The sequence below is a fragment of the Musa acuminata genome, chromosome BXJ1-8 (genome assembly GCF_036884655.1).
Source record: "Musa acuminata AAA Group cultivar baxijiao chromosome BXJ1-8, Cavendish_Baxijiao_AAA, whole genome shotgun sequence".
NCBI lineage: Eukaryota > Viridiplantae > Streptophyta > Magnoliopsida > Zingiberales > Musaceae > Musa > Musa acuminata.
In genome coordinates, this window is record NC_088334.1 from 43748407 (window position 1) to 43761016 (window position 12610).

The following is a 12610-nucleotide window of genomic DNA, read 5'->3' on the forward strand; positions in this document are numbered from 1 at the left end:
AAACAAGATTTGCAAGCAACATAGTAGAGAACTGATTTTAGCATGATTAGATGTGGTACACAAACATTTTCATATGATAATATCTTGTACGAAGAAGAACTATTACATCCACAAGCTACGAGGAAGATTGGAGCCATGTCTTGCTTGCTCTTTGACTTCTTCCATGAGATGCTCACAGAAGATTCTGCATTCCGATCTAAAGTCTTCTCTTGCCTGTCCAAGTGATAATATACATCGAGAAAGAGGAAGAAGAAGAAGAAGATACAAGAGATCATTAGCATGTCAAGCCAAAGTGATTGAACCCAATCATTGAGCAAAGTAGAAGAGACCTGAAGGTGGAGGCTGCAGACACATCTGCCGTCACAGGTGGTGTAATTTGATGAATTCATAAGATGAAGTCCCTCTCTCTCTAAAACTTTGAGGATCTTTGAGAAGGAGAAGGTGGCATCTTTGTTTACCACACATAATTGCACCATGACTTCTCTCTTACTCAAACAGGTTGCTGAAACCATGGGATACTGCACCGCACTTCGGACACACTGGCTTTGTTCTTCTGGCCTCGACAACGCGAGCAGGATCTCTTCCTTCCTCCGCGACAGCCTCTCGACTTGCCTTTGCAGCTCCGGTACGTACTTCAAGACCCGGCAAACGATCAATGGGATGCTCAGCTTCTTCTTCTTCTTCCTCTACATGACCCATCAAAGTTAACACACGTAGTTTCCAGCCAAGTACAGAGAGAGAGAGAGAGAGAGAGAGAGAGAGAGAGAGAGGCTTACAGCTTGGTCCGACTCGGGAAGGAGATCACGAAGGGAGGAGTACAAGTCGTTGAGCTTCTTCCGGCGGTCGCGCTCGTAGGCGTTGTGGCACAGCTTCTTGGTGGAGCTCGAGGAGTCGTCCTTGGCGGCGAGGACGGAGCAGTGTCGGAGGAGGTCGTCATGGCCGATCTCCAGCTCCTCCATGTAGGGGTAGCACGCGAAGGGGTCCTCGTAGTGGAGATCATGGGCCGTGATGTCTTCCGGCTGCCACCCCATGGGGAAAATGTGGTGGGGGGAATACAGGGCTACCATGATAGGGGAACTTGGAAGACGACGACCTTTGAGGTGCTTAGATTTAAGATGAGGGAGGGCGTGTGGAGAGCTGAGTCAGTTCGATATAGTCACGTTGCGAGCGTGTGCATCCCGTGGCGGGCGCGAGCAAATGGCGTGGCGGTGTGCGCTGGAGGCGTTCGCTCGTCACGTCCCATGTGAGCCGAATTCTCAACCCCACGCAGGTTGGGTTGAGATACAAACCCGACCCAAATTTCCTAATTGGATCGGGTCGGATCAAATTAATCAAACTAAGAGTGAAATAGTTGATCTATTGCCAAAAAGAGTTTTGGATAACGTCATTCATTCTTTTCCCATCTTCACTGAGGTATTAATTATCATCATCATCATCCCCAACCCCCTTTCTAGAAGTTTGACCAAATTTTGACTACAACGTTTACATTTCTCAATGTAAATACACTAATGAGAAGGCTAACAAAGTTACTTTATCAGCCATCACAAATTAGTTATTAAATCAAAACATTATATATATATATATATATATATATATATATATATATATATATGAACTTTTTTTTTCCTTTCTTTGTGGAGTTTGAGACATGAATTTTTTTGTGTAAGAATAATGATACATATGTTGATCCCTTACAATATAAGATACCAGAATAATTTAGTCGGTTTAGTAGTAAAATAAATTTGATTAGTTTAGAAAACAAATCAGATTCATTCTTAATTGAATATCACAAATATTAACTGAATATATATATATATATATATATGTTAGCAATCAATAATATCTTCTTTAAAGTAAGAATATATATCACATAATTTGATTTGATGAGAATATAATTTTTTTCTTATTTTTTATAATTTTTCTTTTTTATTCTTATAGTTATAAAAAAAAGTAGCTAGTAATGATAATTAAAAAAATAATCGATGAATTAAATGATACAAAATCACAATTATATTTCAGATGATATTATTCTATCAATGAGACATAAAAAGGTACAAATCCTATGAATTCACTCCTTGAACGAAAGTAAGACTAATAATTATCCAATATTTTTATATTAATTTTTAATTATTATCTTTCATTCCTCTCTTCTTTCTTAATTCTCACTTCTGCTCGTCCAACATCACACATCTTCGTTAGACTATGATTATATGAAGTTGGCCACCACAGTTCCTGCAATTTGCCACTTACTAAACACACCTTTTAACATAATCTTAGAACTCAGATTTATAGAGCAAGTACAGAAATAATTCAAGTGACTAGATAAATAATGATCTCACAAATGTGCTAATGTGAAACAAACAGTTGTTAGAACATATATTTTTTTTCTCGAAAATCTCTTGTTGATAGAACTAATTATAATTTTAAAAATAAAATAAATAACTCTATTTATCATTTTTATTTTTAACACATAAAATTCTAAAATAAATTTTTTATCATAAAATTATTAAAAATAATAAAAATAAAAATAATCTTTTTATTCATCTTCGTATATGTATCATATACATATATCATATCATCTTCGTATATATATCATGTATCATATATCGTATCATCTTCATACATGTATCATATATCAATACAATTAACGACGACATTAGATCAAATAAGATTATTTATTTTATTTTTAAATTTTTAAAAATTTTAATATAATTTTTTTAAAAATATAAAAACTATGATACTAATATGATTTGAATAAAATTTATAATAAACTGATGATAGGAACCTAATCTTCAACTGTTGTGAAGCATGAATGGATACCATGCACAAGAAATAGCTCAAAAGAGAGACACTAAAACAAAGACTGCAAGAAGATACAAGCAAGAGTTAGAACACCAAGAAAAGTCTTATATCATGTTATTTGGTAGGAACCCAATTTAAGCTGATGTGAACTTTGTATGGACAGCATGCACAAGAATAGCACAACACAGAAACACAGCTGTAACTTCTCATTCCACTTCCACATCAAAATTCTTGAGCAATCTAGAAAGAAGTAACATCATAAGAGAAGAAGCATCCTCTTTGTCAAAATTTCACATTTACTTGAATGATTACCCTATGACAATAGTTCATATGTTAGATGCATATAATCCACAGGCTGAAACCGCAGCATTAAGATTGATCACACATCCAACATAGTGAAAGGTATGCCATAAGGAATATGTGTTTGCATGCACATGAAATACAAAACACTTTTTGCTTACTTATTGCATCTCATAATCTCAGTGCCATATTTGATATCCTATACAGATTTATGTCAAGGAATTGAACAGTTAAGAGACAACCTTAAAAGCTTTCTGAAAATTATGTGAAGATGCTTAGGGGTATATAATCGAACGCCAAGACACTTTCAGACAGACTCATTCATATTCAAAACTAGTTCGTCGGCAAGCAAAACAATTAGTTGCTTTAGAAAACATAGACAATGAAATAAGGAAAACATGTCTCTAGCAAAGCCCTCCAAACAATTCTTAGAGAAAAAACTAATTAACCTAATAAGTTCTTCAAGGTTGGTGCTCATCTTAAAATCAGTGTAGCTCACCTTATTAGAGCATTCCATTGTATAGATGTGCATAAAAACACAACAATCCGTGGAGAAAATTTATCTTGAACTCGAAGTTCCTAATAGATTCTTCGAGGTCAGTGTTCATCTTCAAATCGAGTCAGTTTACATTGTCAGAACATTCAACTGTAGCGTGCATGATCAATATTTTACGTCTCACTTCATCAACATTTCATCACTGTAATGTCCTAAACACAGAACAATGAATCTCTCTTCTTAATGTATTTACTGTGCTTCATAAGGTTCGAGAAGCATTGATATACCCAACCTTACACCTATAAGCACAATTGCATGGACTTAAAGCATGAATGACAAATTAAGTCTCATTGAAAGCTTTAAATAGAAAGTTCATGTTCTATCAGACTTCAATTCATAAGTTATGAATCCAATCATAAACTAAAAACACCACATGATTTTTTGTTTGCATTTGAATTTTGTGTTGGGTAATCCATGCTATCAAAATCTGATATTAAATATATATCATACATGCCAGGCCCAGTGCCACAAGAAAAGAGGTTCATTTAATGATATCAAACTGATTACATATATGAATGTGCATGGCTCACATGACTGCATCAACCTCAATCATATTAGCCAACATTACAAGCTTCAAAGAGACAACCATGTTTCAAACAAACATAAACTACACTCATCGAAAGTATTCTTTGGCAATTTAACCAATCATGCTTATACTGCTTCATTAACAAATTGTCAAGATAGTAATCCACACATCTGAAAAATAAATTTCAGATAGAATAAATCTTGATTGATGTTAAGTTTAGCCTACATATGAAGAACCATTTTTCTGGTCATTCCAGTCAGTAAAATCATATCAGAGGATAATTGTCTGGAAAGAGATTAATATAGTATCCACCATACCCATTTTACATCATGAGACAAGCTAAACCAAATTTAGCTATGATCATGACCACAAATCAAGCAAAGCTCTCGAACAGGGCCTGGAATTATTAACATCAGCATGATTTCTCCCATGGTTATAAAGAACTAGTTCTTTCTGAAGGACAAGCTATAAAGACTACAGAAGTTGACAAGTATAGGTTGTCTTACTCACTCAATTTTGAGAGGTGTTGATGCACTCACATCCCTTTTACAAACAAAAAACCATTGCCATCAGAAAAAGAAAATTGTCCATCTTATTAATGACTGGTATTTCTCCACGACAGGGTATGGGCTCAAAATTGAGCATTTCAAGGACTGCAGATATCAAGAAAGGCAATAAATTCTAGGTCTATGTTGAACAGAGAAAGAAGAAAGCTTAGCTTTTCCCAGAAGCAGGAAACTGCCAGTTAAAAGAGCCAGTAAGTAGAGAGAAAGACAGAGAGAGAGTCTTACTCAATGGTTCAACCATGCTCAATACTAGCTATCATAGACAACCCTTAAAGCATCAACAACTAAACAATATGAGCACAACAACACATTCTTCATCGATGATGGGGTTGATAGGCAAGTGAACGTGCTGTCGTATCATCACTCCTAGGGAAAGAGAGGAATATTAAGCAGCCATAGGTAGCTTTACGGCCAGTTGACTAGATTCTCTACATCGTTCTCGTGAAGGAAGTGTCATTCCGATGCAAGTTCAAATGCAATGCCCTCGTAAACCACAGTTGATTCGACACACAAGAAGAAAGCATACGAAAAAGGAAGAAGGCCTAGGAGTCAAACTATTAGCCTAGCTAACCAAAAGCTCACATGAACCAAACAATCGAGTATGGGGGACGACATGATTCCCACCGAGTCCACAGTAATGCAGTGAAGAGTTGCAGCACACTGGACTTGGAGAAGAGAGAAGAGGATGCAGCGCTCATCATCTTTAGCAGGTATAGTAATTATTAGAAAGAGAAACAGTCGATTGAGATGACGCATATGACCACGACAATTGAGATCTCACACAACAATAGATAGACGATAAACGATAGAATGTAAAGGTCGGGGAGGGATTGGTTGCGGTGTGAAGACTGAAGGAGAGTTCAGCTTATTTGGTTACCGTAGTTGGCGCCTCCAATCAATCCAGCACTGCCTCCGAAGACGCCGGACTGAAGCAGAGGCGATGACGATGAACCGCCACCGTTTTGGCTCCCGAGGTGCAGCTCCGAGATGTCTGGAATGTGGTCCTTGGCCTCGTCGCCGTGGTCGCCACCGTCGTGGACGCCTTGACCGTAGAGTAAACCCTTGAAGACGCGTCCGCCGATCTTGACCACGGCGTGGTAGGCGTACTGGTCCTTGCCGTCGTGAATGGACGTCACCCGAACGCACCTGAACACTGCCTGCGCTCGAACCTGCCCCGGAAGGCTCTCCCTGATGCTGGCGTCTGAAGCTGCAGAATCGGTGGAGGGTAAAGTTGGATTCTTTTAGGTGTGGTGGGAGAAGGAGAAGCGGTCGAGTTCCTGGGGGCAATACCTTCGTGGCCGGAGGTGGCGTCGCAGCTACCGGGTGGGTTGTCGTTGGAGGTGAAGGTGTGGGACGCGGTCGCCGGCAGAGAAGCCACAAGGCGGGGCTTTTTGGAAGTGGAGGCTGAGGAGCCAGAGGCAAGGGCGGTGCGCAGGCGCTCGCGGCGACGGGCGGCGGGGACCCAGGTGCTCTTGATGTGGGTCGAGCACTCGAACCCGCGGCTCTTGCAGCACGTCCGGCACCGGCGGTGGCTGCAATCCTTCTTTGCCTGGTTGCCGCAGTCCTGGCACGTCGCAGAACTCCCGCCCACCGCCGCGCCCCCACCAGTAAGAATTCCGCCGGCGTCGAGCATGGTGAGCATGGACTTCCCGAGGTAATTCGAGAGGGTGGGATTAGGGTTAAGGTTAGGGTTAGGGTTAGCGCCATGGGTGTGCGGCAGGTAATTGTGGTGGTGGGGCGGATGGGGCAGGGCCGATTGCCAGAGCTGGATTCCCCCGTGCTTAGACCGAGCAACGTTCTCATCGTCGACGAGGCACGGCGCGGTGGCGAGGAGGGGGATGATCGGGTGCTGATCCGCAGCCGACGACGAGAGCAAGGACGCGTGGTGATGCTGCTGGTTGAAGGAGGCGGCGGAGGCCAGCAGAACCATGCCCATGTCGGCAGGTACACCATAACCGCTAGCCTGTCTCCCGCCGCCAGCGGCAGCGGCGGACGATGAGCTGGAGCCAGCCCATACTACACCGGCGGCTCCGCTGGCTCCACCACCTCCTCCTCCGCCGCCGCCGGCACCGAAGCCGAGGCAGAGGTCGTCGCCTCTGCCGGTGGCGGCCGACGACGCCACCCAGTCCGCGAAGGCGCCAGTGTCGGAAAGGAATCGCCTTCCAGAAGCCACCCCGCCTGCTCTTATATCCAGAAGGACTCCTCCCACCACTTATACTCTCTCTCCGCTCCTCTCTCTCCTATTCTCAGACCTCCCTCTGTCTCTCCCTACGCCTACGACTGACGATATCTTTCCATTATTACCTATCTCAATTCTGTCTACTGTTTCTTCAGCACTAAATAATCTGTCATAGTGGCCATTCTTCCCACTTTTATTATGTTTTCTATAGTTGTTTTCTAGTGCTGAGGTCTGTCCGTGTGGGGTTCATGATGGAGGCACAGATTGAAACCTAGAGAGAGAGAGAGAGAGAAAGACACAAACACAAAAGGGTGGGTGTGGGTGATTGAATGCGAAAGGTTCCTTTCCCCCCCCCCTCTCTCTCTCTCTCCATCCTTCTTCCTCCGTCACATGACGTATAATTGTGGACGTCCATGCTTCCATGGCAAGCTGTGCACGGGGGTCCGGGAGGATCATTGCATCCCCGACGGGTTCAACGTACCAGAAAAAGGAAGCGGAGACGTCGACTCGCAACTCCACTCCCATCAAATTCTATGCTTTTCGTAGCTATTCTCCCATTCTCAGCGAAGAATATATGCCATTGCTTTCGTTTGTTAATGTCCATTGCCAAGCACATCTTTGTTAGTATTTTAGTGACAGCGTATGATGGACTCCTCCTTAATCTCTTTCTCCACTCCATCTTTTGTCTGCACGCAAGAGTGAGCTTTAACCTATGCCGTCGTAATCATCACAGATCTCAGGCTCAGAGTTCACGGCACGTAACGCCTGGTCACCATACTCGCAGGAGAGCGACGAGCTCATTGGTGGTGGCGGAGGCGAGGGACCCGAGGAGGACGGGAGGCAAGGCCGTACGACCCGCCGATGCACGCCACAACCCCTCCGTAAATCTAGCATGGGCTGTCTCCGAGCCGCTTCGCCTTCTGGAGCACCGCGCGTGGTCCTCGTCACCGCGTTTAAAGCTCGTTCTGTGCGCTTCTGCGGGGAGACCAGCTGGGCTTCTGTCCTTTCCCTGGCAGTGCCACCCTTTTCCTTCCTCCCGTTCTCGAAAGGCTTCTTCTTCCTCTGATCACATGCGTCCAAAGCGGGAATGGGAGCTTCATATCTTGTTAGAGGGAACAGCGACAGCACCAGCAGCGGCAGGAATGATGGACTTGGATTGCTGCTGCACACAGCAACGTGCAGCATATGGATCAACAAGATTCAGATGCCATTCATGGCCAACGACTCGGAGGAGACGATGCCATGCATGAGAGAGAGAGAGAGAGAGAGAGAGAGAGATCGGTTGGATCAGAAGCTTACGGGAATGCCACTGAGATCTGAAGCCTATGTTTCAGCTGCAAGATACTGTAATCCGGGAAGGAATCATACACAATAATATATATGCATTAGGTCAATCACGTACTTTCTTTAACATATAATTTAAACACATGTACCCAATGTCATAAATGAGTGTTCATCAACTGCATGAAATTTCATGCATTCATCTGTCTGAATCATTTACACGCCTCTTAATTAATTAGCCCTAATTATAAGTTGACTTGGACTTTTTCAACAAACAAACAAAAATCAATGTTAGTGTGCAAATTTTTTTGATACACAATGTAGAATAGTGTAGCAATTAAAGGTCAATTTGTTCTAATTCCTACACCTAATCATGACTCAGATTAGAAATTAATATATTTTTTTGTTATAAGAATATATGACAAAGAAGACTCAAATAATTTGGCCCACAAATTAATAAGTTTAAATTTTTACGATTGAATTTATATCCGATATGCATTGTTGTTCGATTTTGATAATTGATCCAATCGTGTTCGTTGGCAACTCACCTCACCTTTTCCTTTCTCTATCACTTAAAACTTTAGTTTCAATTACAAGATTAATGTTCTTTGTATTATCCATAATAAGAATTAAGATTATCTTATAAGAACATCTCAAGTACATTTGTCGTGTGAGCTTTGATGTTTGCAAATATATACTAATTTAATCGTTAAAAGATTCATTTAGATAAATCTATCGTATAATTTACTACCAAAAAATAGGATATAAGATACCGACATCAATTATCTTTAAATAAAAAATGAGATAAAAATTCATATTTTTTATCTTTCAGAAAATTTATCCCTCATCTAAAGTCTCGTGCTCAATTATCTCTCTCATCTTTCAAATCAAATTAACGATGAAATTTGAGTATACCAGTAAATGAATCATTCATGTTGTTCCAAACACTCGTACTCCATCTTCTCCTTTGCACTCAGGCAATTAAATGTTGGCGAGTTTCCAAATCCAAGTGATACTAATCCTCTTCTTCACTCACATGCTATGCTATGCTATGCTATTCTATGCTATGCTTCGACGAGGGTAAACGTATCGTGTCTGGACTTCCAACTCACGATTCAAGTCACCTCTTATTCGTGAGCCAAATTGCGACGCCAAGCCGTGTTCCGGCCGTCACTTAGCGTGGTACGCCACGCCACTCTTCTCCCCTACCCCCACGTCTTTGTGAACGAGCCAAATCACGAGTTACATTGGCATGCCGAGCTCTGCTTCTCTTCTGTAAGGAGCGTGGTAAGCCTTCGTTCCATGCAAGTCATGGTCAAGATCGTACGAGATTCGTTGGTGGGGTGCTATCACACTGACCTAATTTTGTCGTTCGGCGATGACGAGGCAGAAAAGACAAAGAAGGGACAAACCGTGAAAGCTTTTCCACATCTCGTTTTAGATTCCCGAAAGTTGAATGTGGAGACTCGAATAGATATCTTACCGATAACTACGACTTAGGTTGGATGCATTTGAAATCTACGTTCAGAGCTGTGTATATTTCAAACGTTAATTAATATTTAATAATTTTGTTTAATAATATTTAATATTTAATAATTAACATTACAAATGCTCGATACCATCTTTAGATAACGATTAACATTTTAGTATTTATGATATACTAATAATTTTTTAAAATTTCTAAATGTACCCTATGAAAATTTTTAAGATCATAAAATTATTATTATAATAACATAATTTTGAAAAGAGATAATAGTTGGACACCGGATCACTTCAAGGGGGTTTGGTGAACCAACAAGTCACTCCTCTCGTTGAAGTATCGAGCTCCTTTTTTTTTTTTTCTTAATTTACATCTTCGGAATATCTTAGACGAAAATTTCGCTCTATTCTCTCAATAATCTTCGTTTTACATCACGTCGATTTTATCGTGGAATTAGACTAAGAATAATCTCAATTCTCGATAGGAGCTCGTCTCTCGTATCTTATCTTTCACATCATAAATATTGAGATATTATTGGTTTTTCTCAAAGCCTCCTGTAAAATGTAGGTTTTGCTAGAGTAGATTAGTAAGTTAAGGAAGTTCAAAAGTCAAAGGGGACAAGCAACGCAACGGAATAAATATATTTTTATTGAAGTTTGGTAGTGAAGTTAGGTAGAGCACTTATACAATATATGAGTAAGATTGAACAAGGAAGGAATTATCAAACAAACTATAACTCTTATTTCCTCTCACATTTTCTCTTGATTTTTGTTATTGTCGATTAATACATTTTATATTATAGAATAAACTTTTTTAAGATTAATTTATATGATTATATTTAATTATTTATTACATATCTAGATTTTATATTTTTTGGCATAACTTTACATTTTATTTATTTACTTATTAAATTAAATAAAAATTATATATTTTTAATAAATATTTAAAAATATTATAATGGTAAATTTATCATATAATATTTGATGAAATTTTTGAAATATAATTTTACCTAACAACACTTGCATTAATATATATTTAAAATATAATGTTTATTTATTGTTTATCAAACAGTGAAAGTATTCCATAACTACATATTTATTTAAGATTTTTTTCTTTAAACACATACTAAAAATACAAACGTATTTGAGTTTGCTTCCATGTGTACATACATCAATTAGTATCTAAAGTTTGGAGATTAATATGATTGTAGCTATTAAATTATATGAAGTTGCAATTGTTATTTGTTGCTTTTCGGTTGTTTGTGAATGCCATCAGTTTCTTATATGTTGAGAAAATATAATGAAAATGGTATTACTAGTCTTAAATGATTAAATTTATGCATAAAATAAAACATCATAGTGGATAATATAAATCTCATGATTTTTAGACCTAATAATATTTATTAAATAAATTTTACTTAAAAATACACATTGATCCATCCATCGATAAATGCCTTAAGGATTCTTTGAATTTATAGTGACAAAGGATACATTCCACTAAATAGCAATTCAAAATTAATATCTAATCGCGATGAAGATGAGTCATTCAAATAGTTTTACAATTCAAATGATTCTTTCATAAATAATAAAATTAAATTTACTTATTAAATTATTATTAAATATCATAGGAATAAAAAAATCATATGGATTCAACACTTAATTGTTGAGATTAAAAAAACCTAATAATGGCCTCGGCTCAAGTTTAAGATGACAAATGAATAGGTAGCTTAGAACAAAGACTCGTAGAAGTATTTGTGAGAATATGGTCTTCCAATACAACCAAAATTTATGACCTTCGTAACAAAGACTCGTAGAAATATTTGTGAGAATCTGTTCTTCAATGCAGCCAAAATTTATGAACTTCGTATATCTCGTATGTCTCGAGATATGGTCTTCAGAATCACATCACGTTTCTGCAATTGCATGCAGCCGTAATTGGAGACCTCAACGCAGAAAACCTGCCCTTTATATATATATATATATATATATATATATATATATATATATATATATATATATATATATATATATATATATATATATTAGCAGGAGCAGTTCTACGACATGATGCGTGTGGAGACTGCTCACTGGAAGTAGCAGACTGATCAGAAGGGGACCGGCAGCAGCGATGGAAGATCCGTATGTATGCGCAGAACGCACCGTCCTCCGCCGCTGCACCAAAGGCAGGCATGCAGCTGAGGCGACAGATGGGATATGAGCGAGTGACATAAAGGGGAGAGTGGCGGGGATAGGGATGCTGGGAAGCAGACAAGAGAAGAGGGTGGAATAGTCGATGGAGATGGGACTTGGATTGGCATTCGAGGAAGGAAAGAGTGATGTCATGTCGTGGGTCGGCGGATGGCACGCTCATCAATGCACACCGTCTTCGTGCTCTCCCCCTCTCTCTCTCTCTCTCTCTATCTCTCTCCGTGTCAAAAAGTCTCATCGAGGACGTAGCCAAAGTTTCAATCATTCAAACAGAGTTGGTGCAAGACTAAATGAAGCAAGCAATCTGGTAGATTAATGTTGCCATCAAAGCCGTGTCCCATCAATAATGACTCTCTCTTTCTTTCTCTGTCTCTCTCTCTTGCTTTCTGTGGCTTTTTTTTTTCTTTTGTTGGGAGATTCCGAGGTGATGCCTCGAGCCCTTCAAAGACGGGGAAAGGGGTCGTGGAAGAAAGCAAAAGGGCACATCTATAGCATTTATTAAGCCGAAAGCACCGATCCCAACCCTGTGTTTTTGTTGGTGCTTCCCACACTCCTACAGATTCACCTTCCTTTCTTTCTTCATGTGGCAACCATTCAAATAAGAATAGGCCTTACGTTTATCCAAAACTATATGTAACATACATACTGTTGTGTAGATTCAATACTTATAATTAATTAACTATGTATTATTCTTCTAATCAGAAGGATATCTT

At 39.5% G+C, this 12610-nt stretch overlaps 2 protein-coding genes across 2 annotated transcripts; both read right to left on the bottom strand.

Annotated features, from left to right (window-relative positions):
• Positions 1 to 21: 21 nt before the first annotated feature.
• LOC135589151 (protein IRON-RELATED TRANSCRIPTION FACTOR 2-like) lies at positions 22 to 1083 on the bottom strand. Its single transcript, XM_065081449.1, has 3 exons — positions 777 to 1083; positions 330 to 686; positions 22 to 213 (listed from the first exon to the last, which is right to left on the bottom strand). Exons 1-3 carry the CDS (start codon positions 1065 to 1067, stop codon positions 103 to 105), a joined length of 759 nt encoding a protein of 252 aa, XP_064937521.1. The 5' UTR covers positions 1068 to 1083; the 3' UTR covers positions 22 to 102.
• A 4341-nt stretch (positions 1084 to 5424) lies between these two features.
• Positions 5425 to 7059, bottom strand: LOC135588031 (protein LATERAL ROOT PRIMORDIUM 1-like). The gene is made up of 2 exons (XM_065079962.1): positions 6041 to 7059; positions 5425 to 5957 (listed from the first exon to the last, which is right to left on the bottom strand). The coding sequence occupies exons 1-2, from the start codon at positions 6684 to 6686 to the stop codon at positions 5611 to 5613; spliced, it is 993 nt and encodes a 330-aa protein (XP_064936034.1). The 5' UTR covers positions 6687 to 7059; the 3' UTR covers positions 5425 to 5610.
• Positions 7060 to 12610: the final 5551 nt, after the last annotated feature.

Excerpts from the sequence above, each read along its gene's own strand:
- LOC135589151 (XM_065081449.1), bottom strand. The coding sequence starts at position 1,067 with ATGGTAGCCCTGTATTCCCCCCACCACATTTTCCCCATGGGGTGGCAG. Across the intron at positions 687-776 it reads TTCCCGAGTCGGACCAAGCT|AGGAAGAAGAAGAAGAAGCT; the intron begins GTAAGCCTCTCT and ends TGGGTCATGTAG. Across the intron at positions 214-329 it reads TCTGCAGCCTCCACCTTCAG|GCAAGAGAAGACTTTAGATC; the intron begins GTCTCTTCTACT and ends TCACTTGGACAG.
- LOC135588031 (XM_065079962.1), bottom strand. The coding sequence starts at position 6,686 with ATGGGCATGGTTCTGCTGGCCTCCGCCGCCTCCTTCAACCAGCAGCAT. Across the intron at positions 5,958-6,040 it reads CGCCACCTCCGGCCACGAAG|CTTCAGACGCCAGCATCAGG; the intron begins GTATTGCCCCCA and ends CCGATTCTGCAG.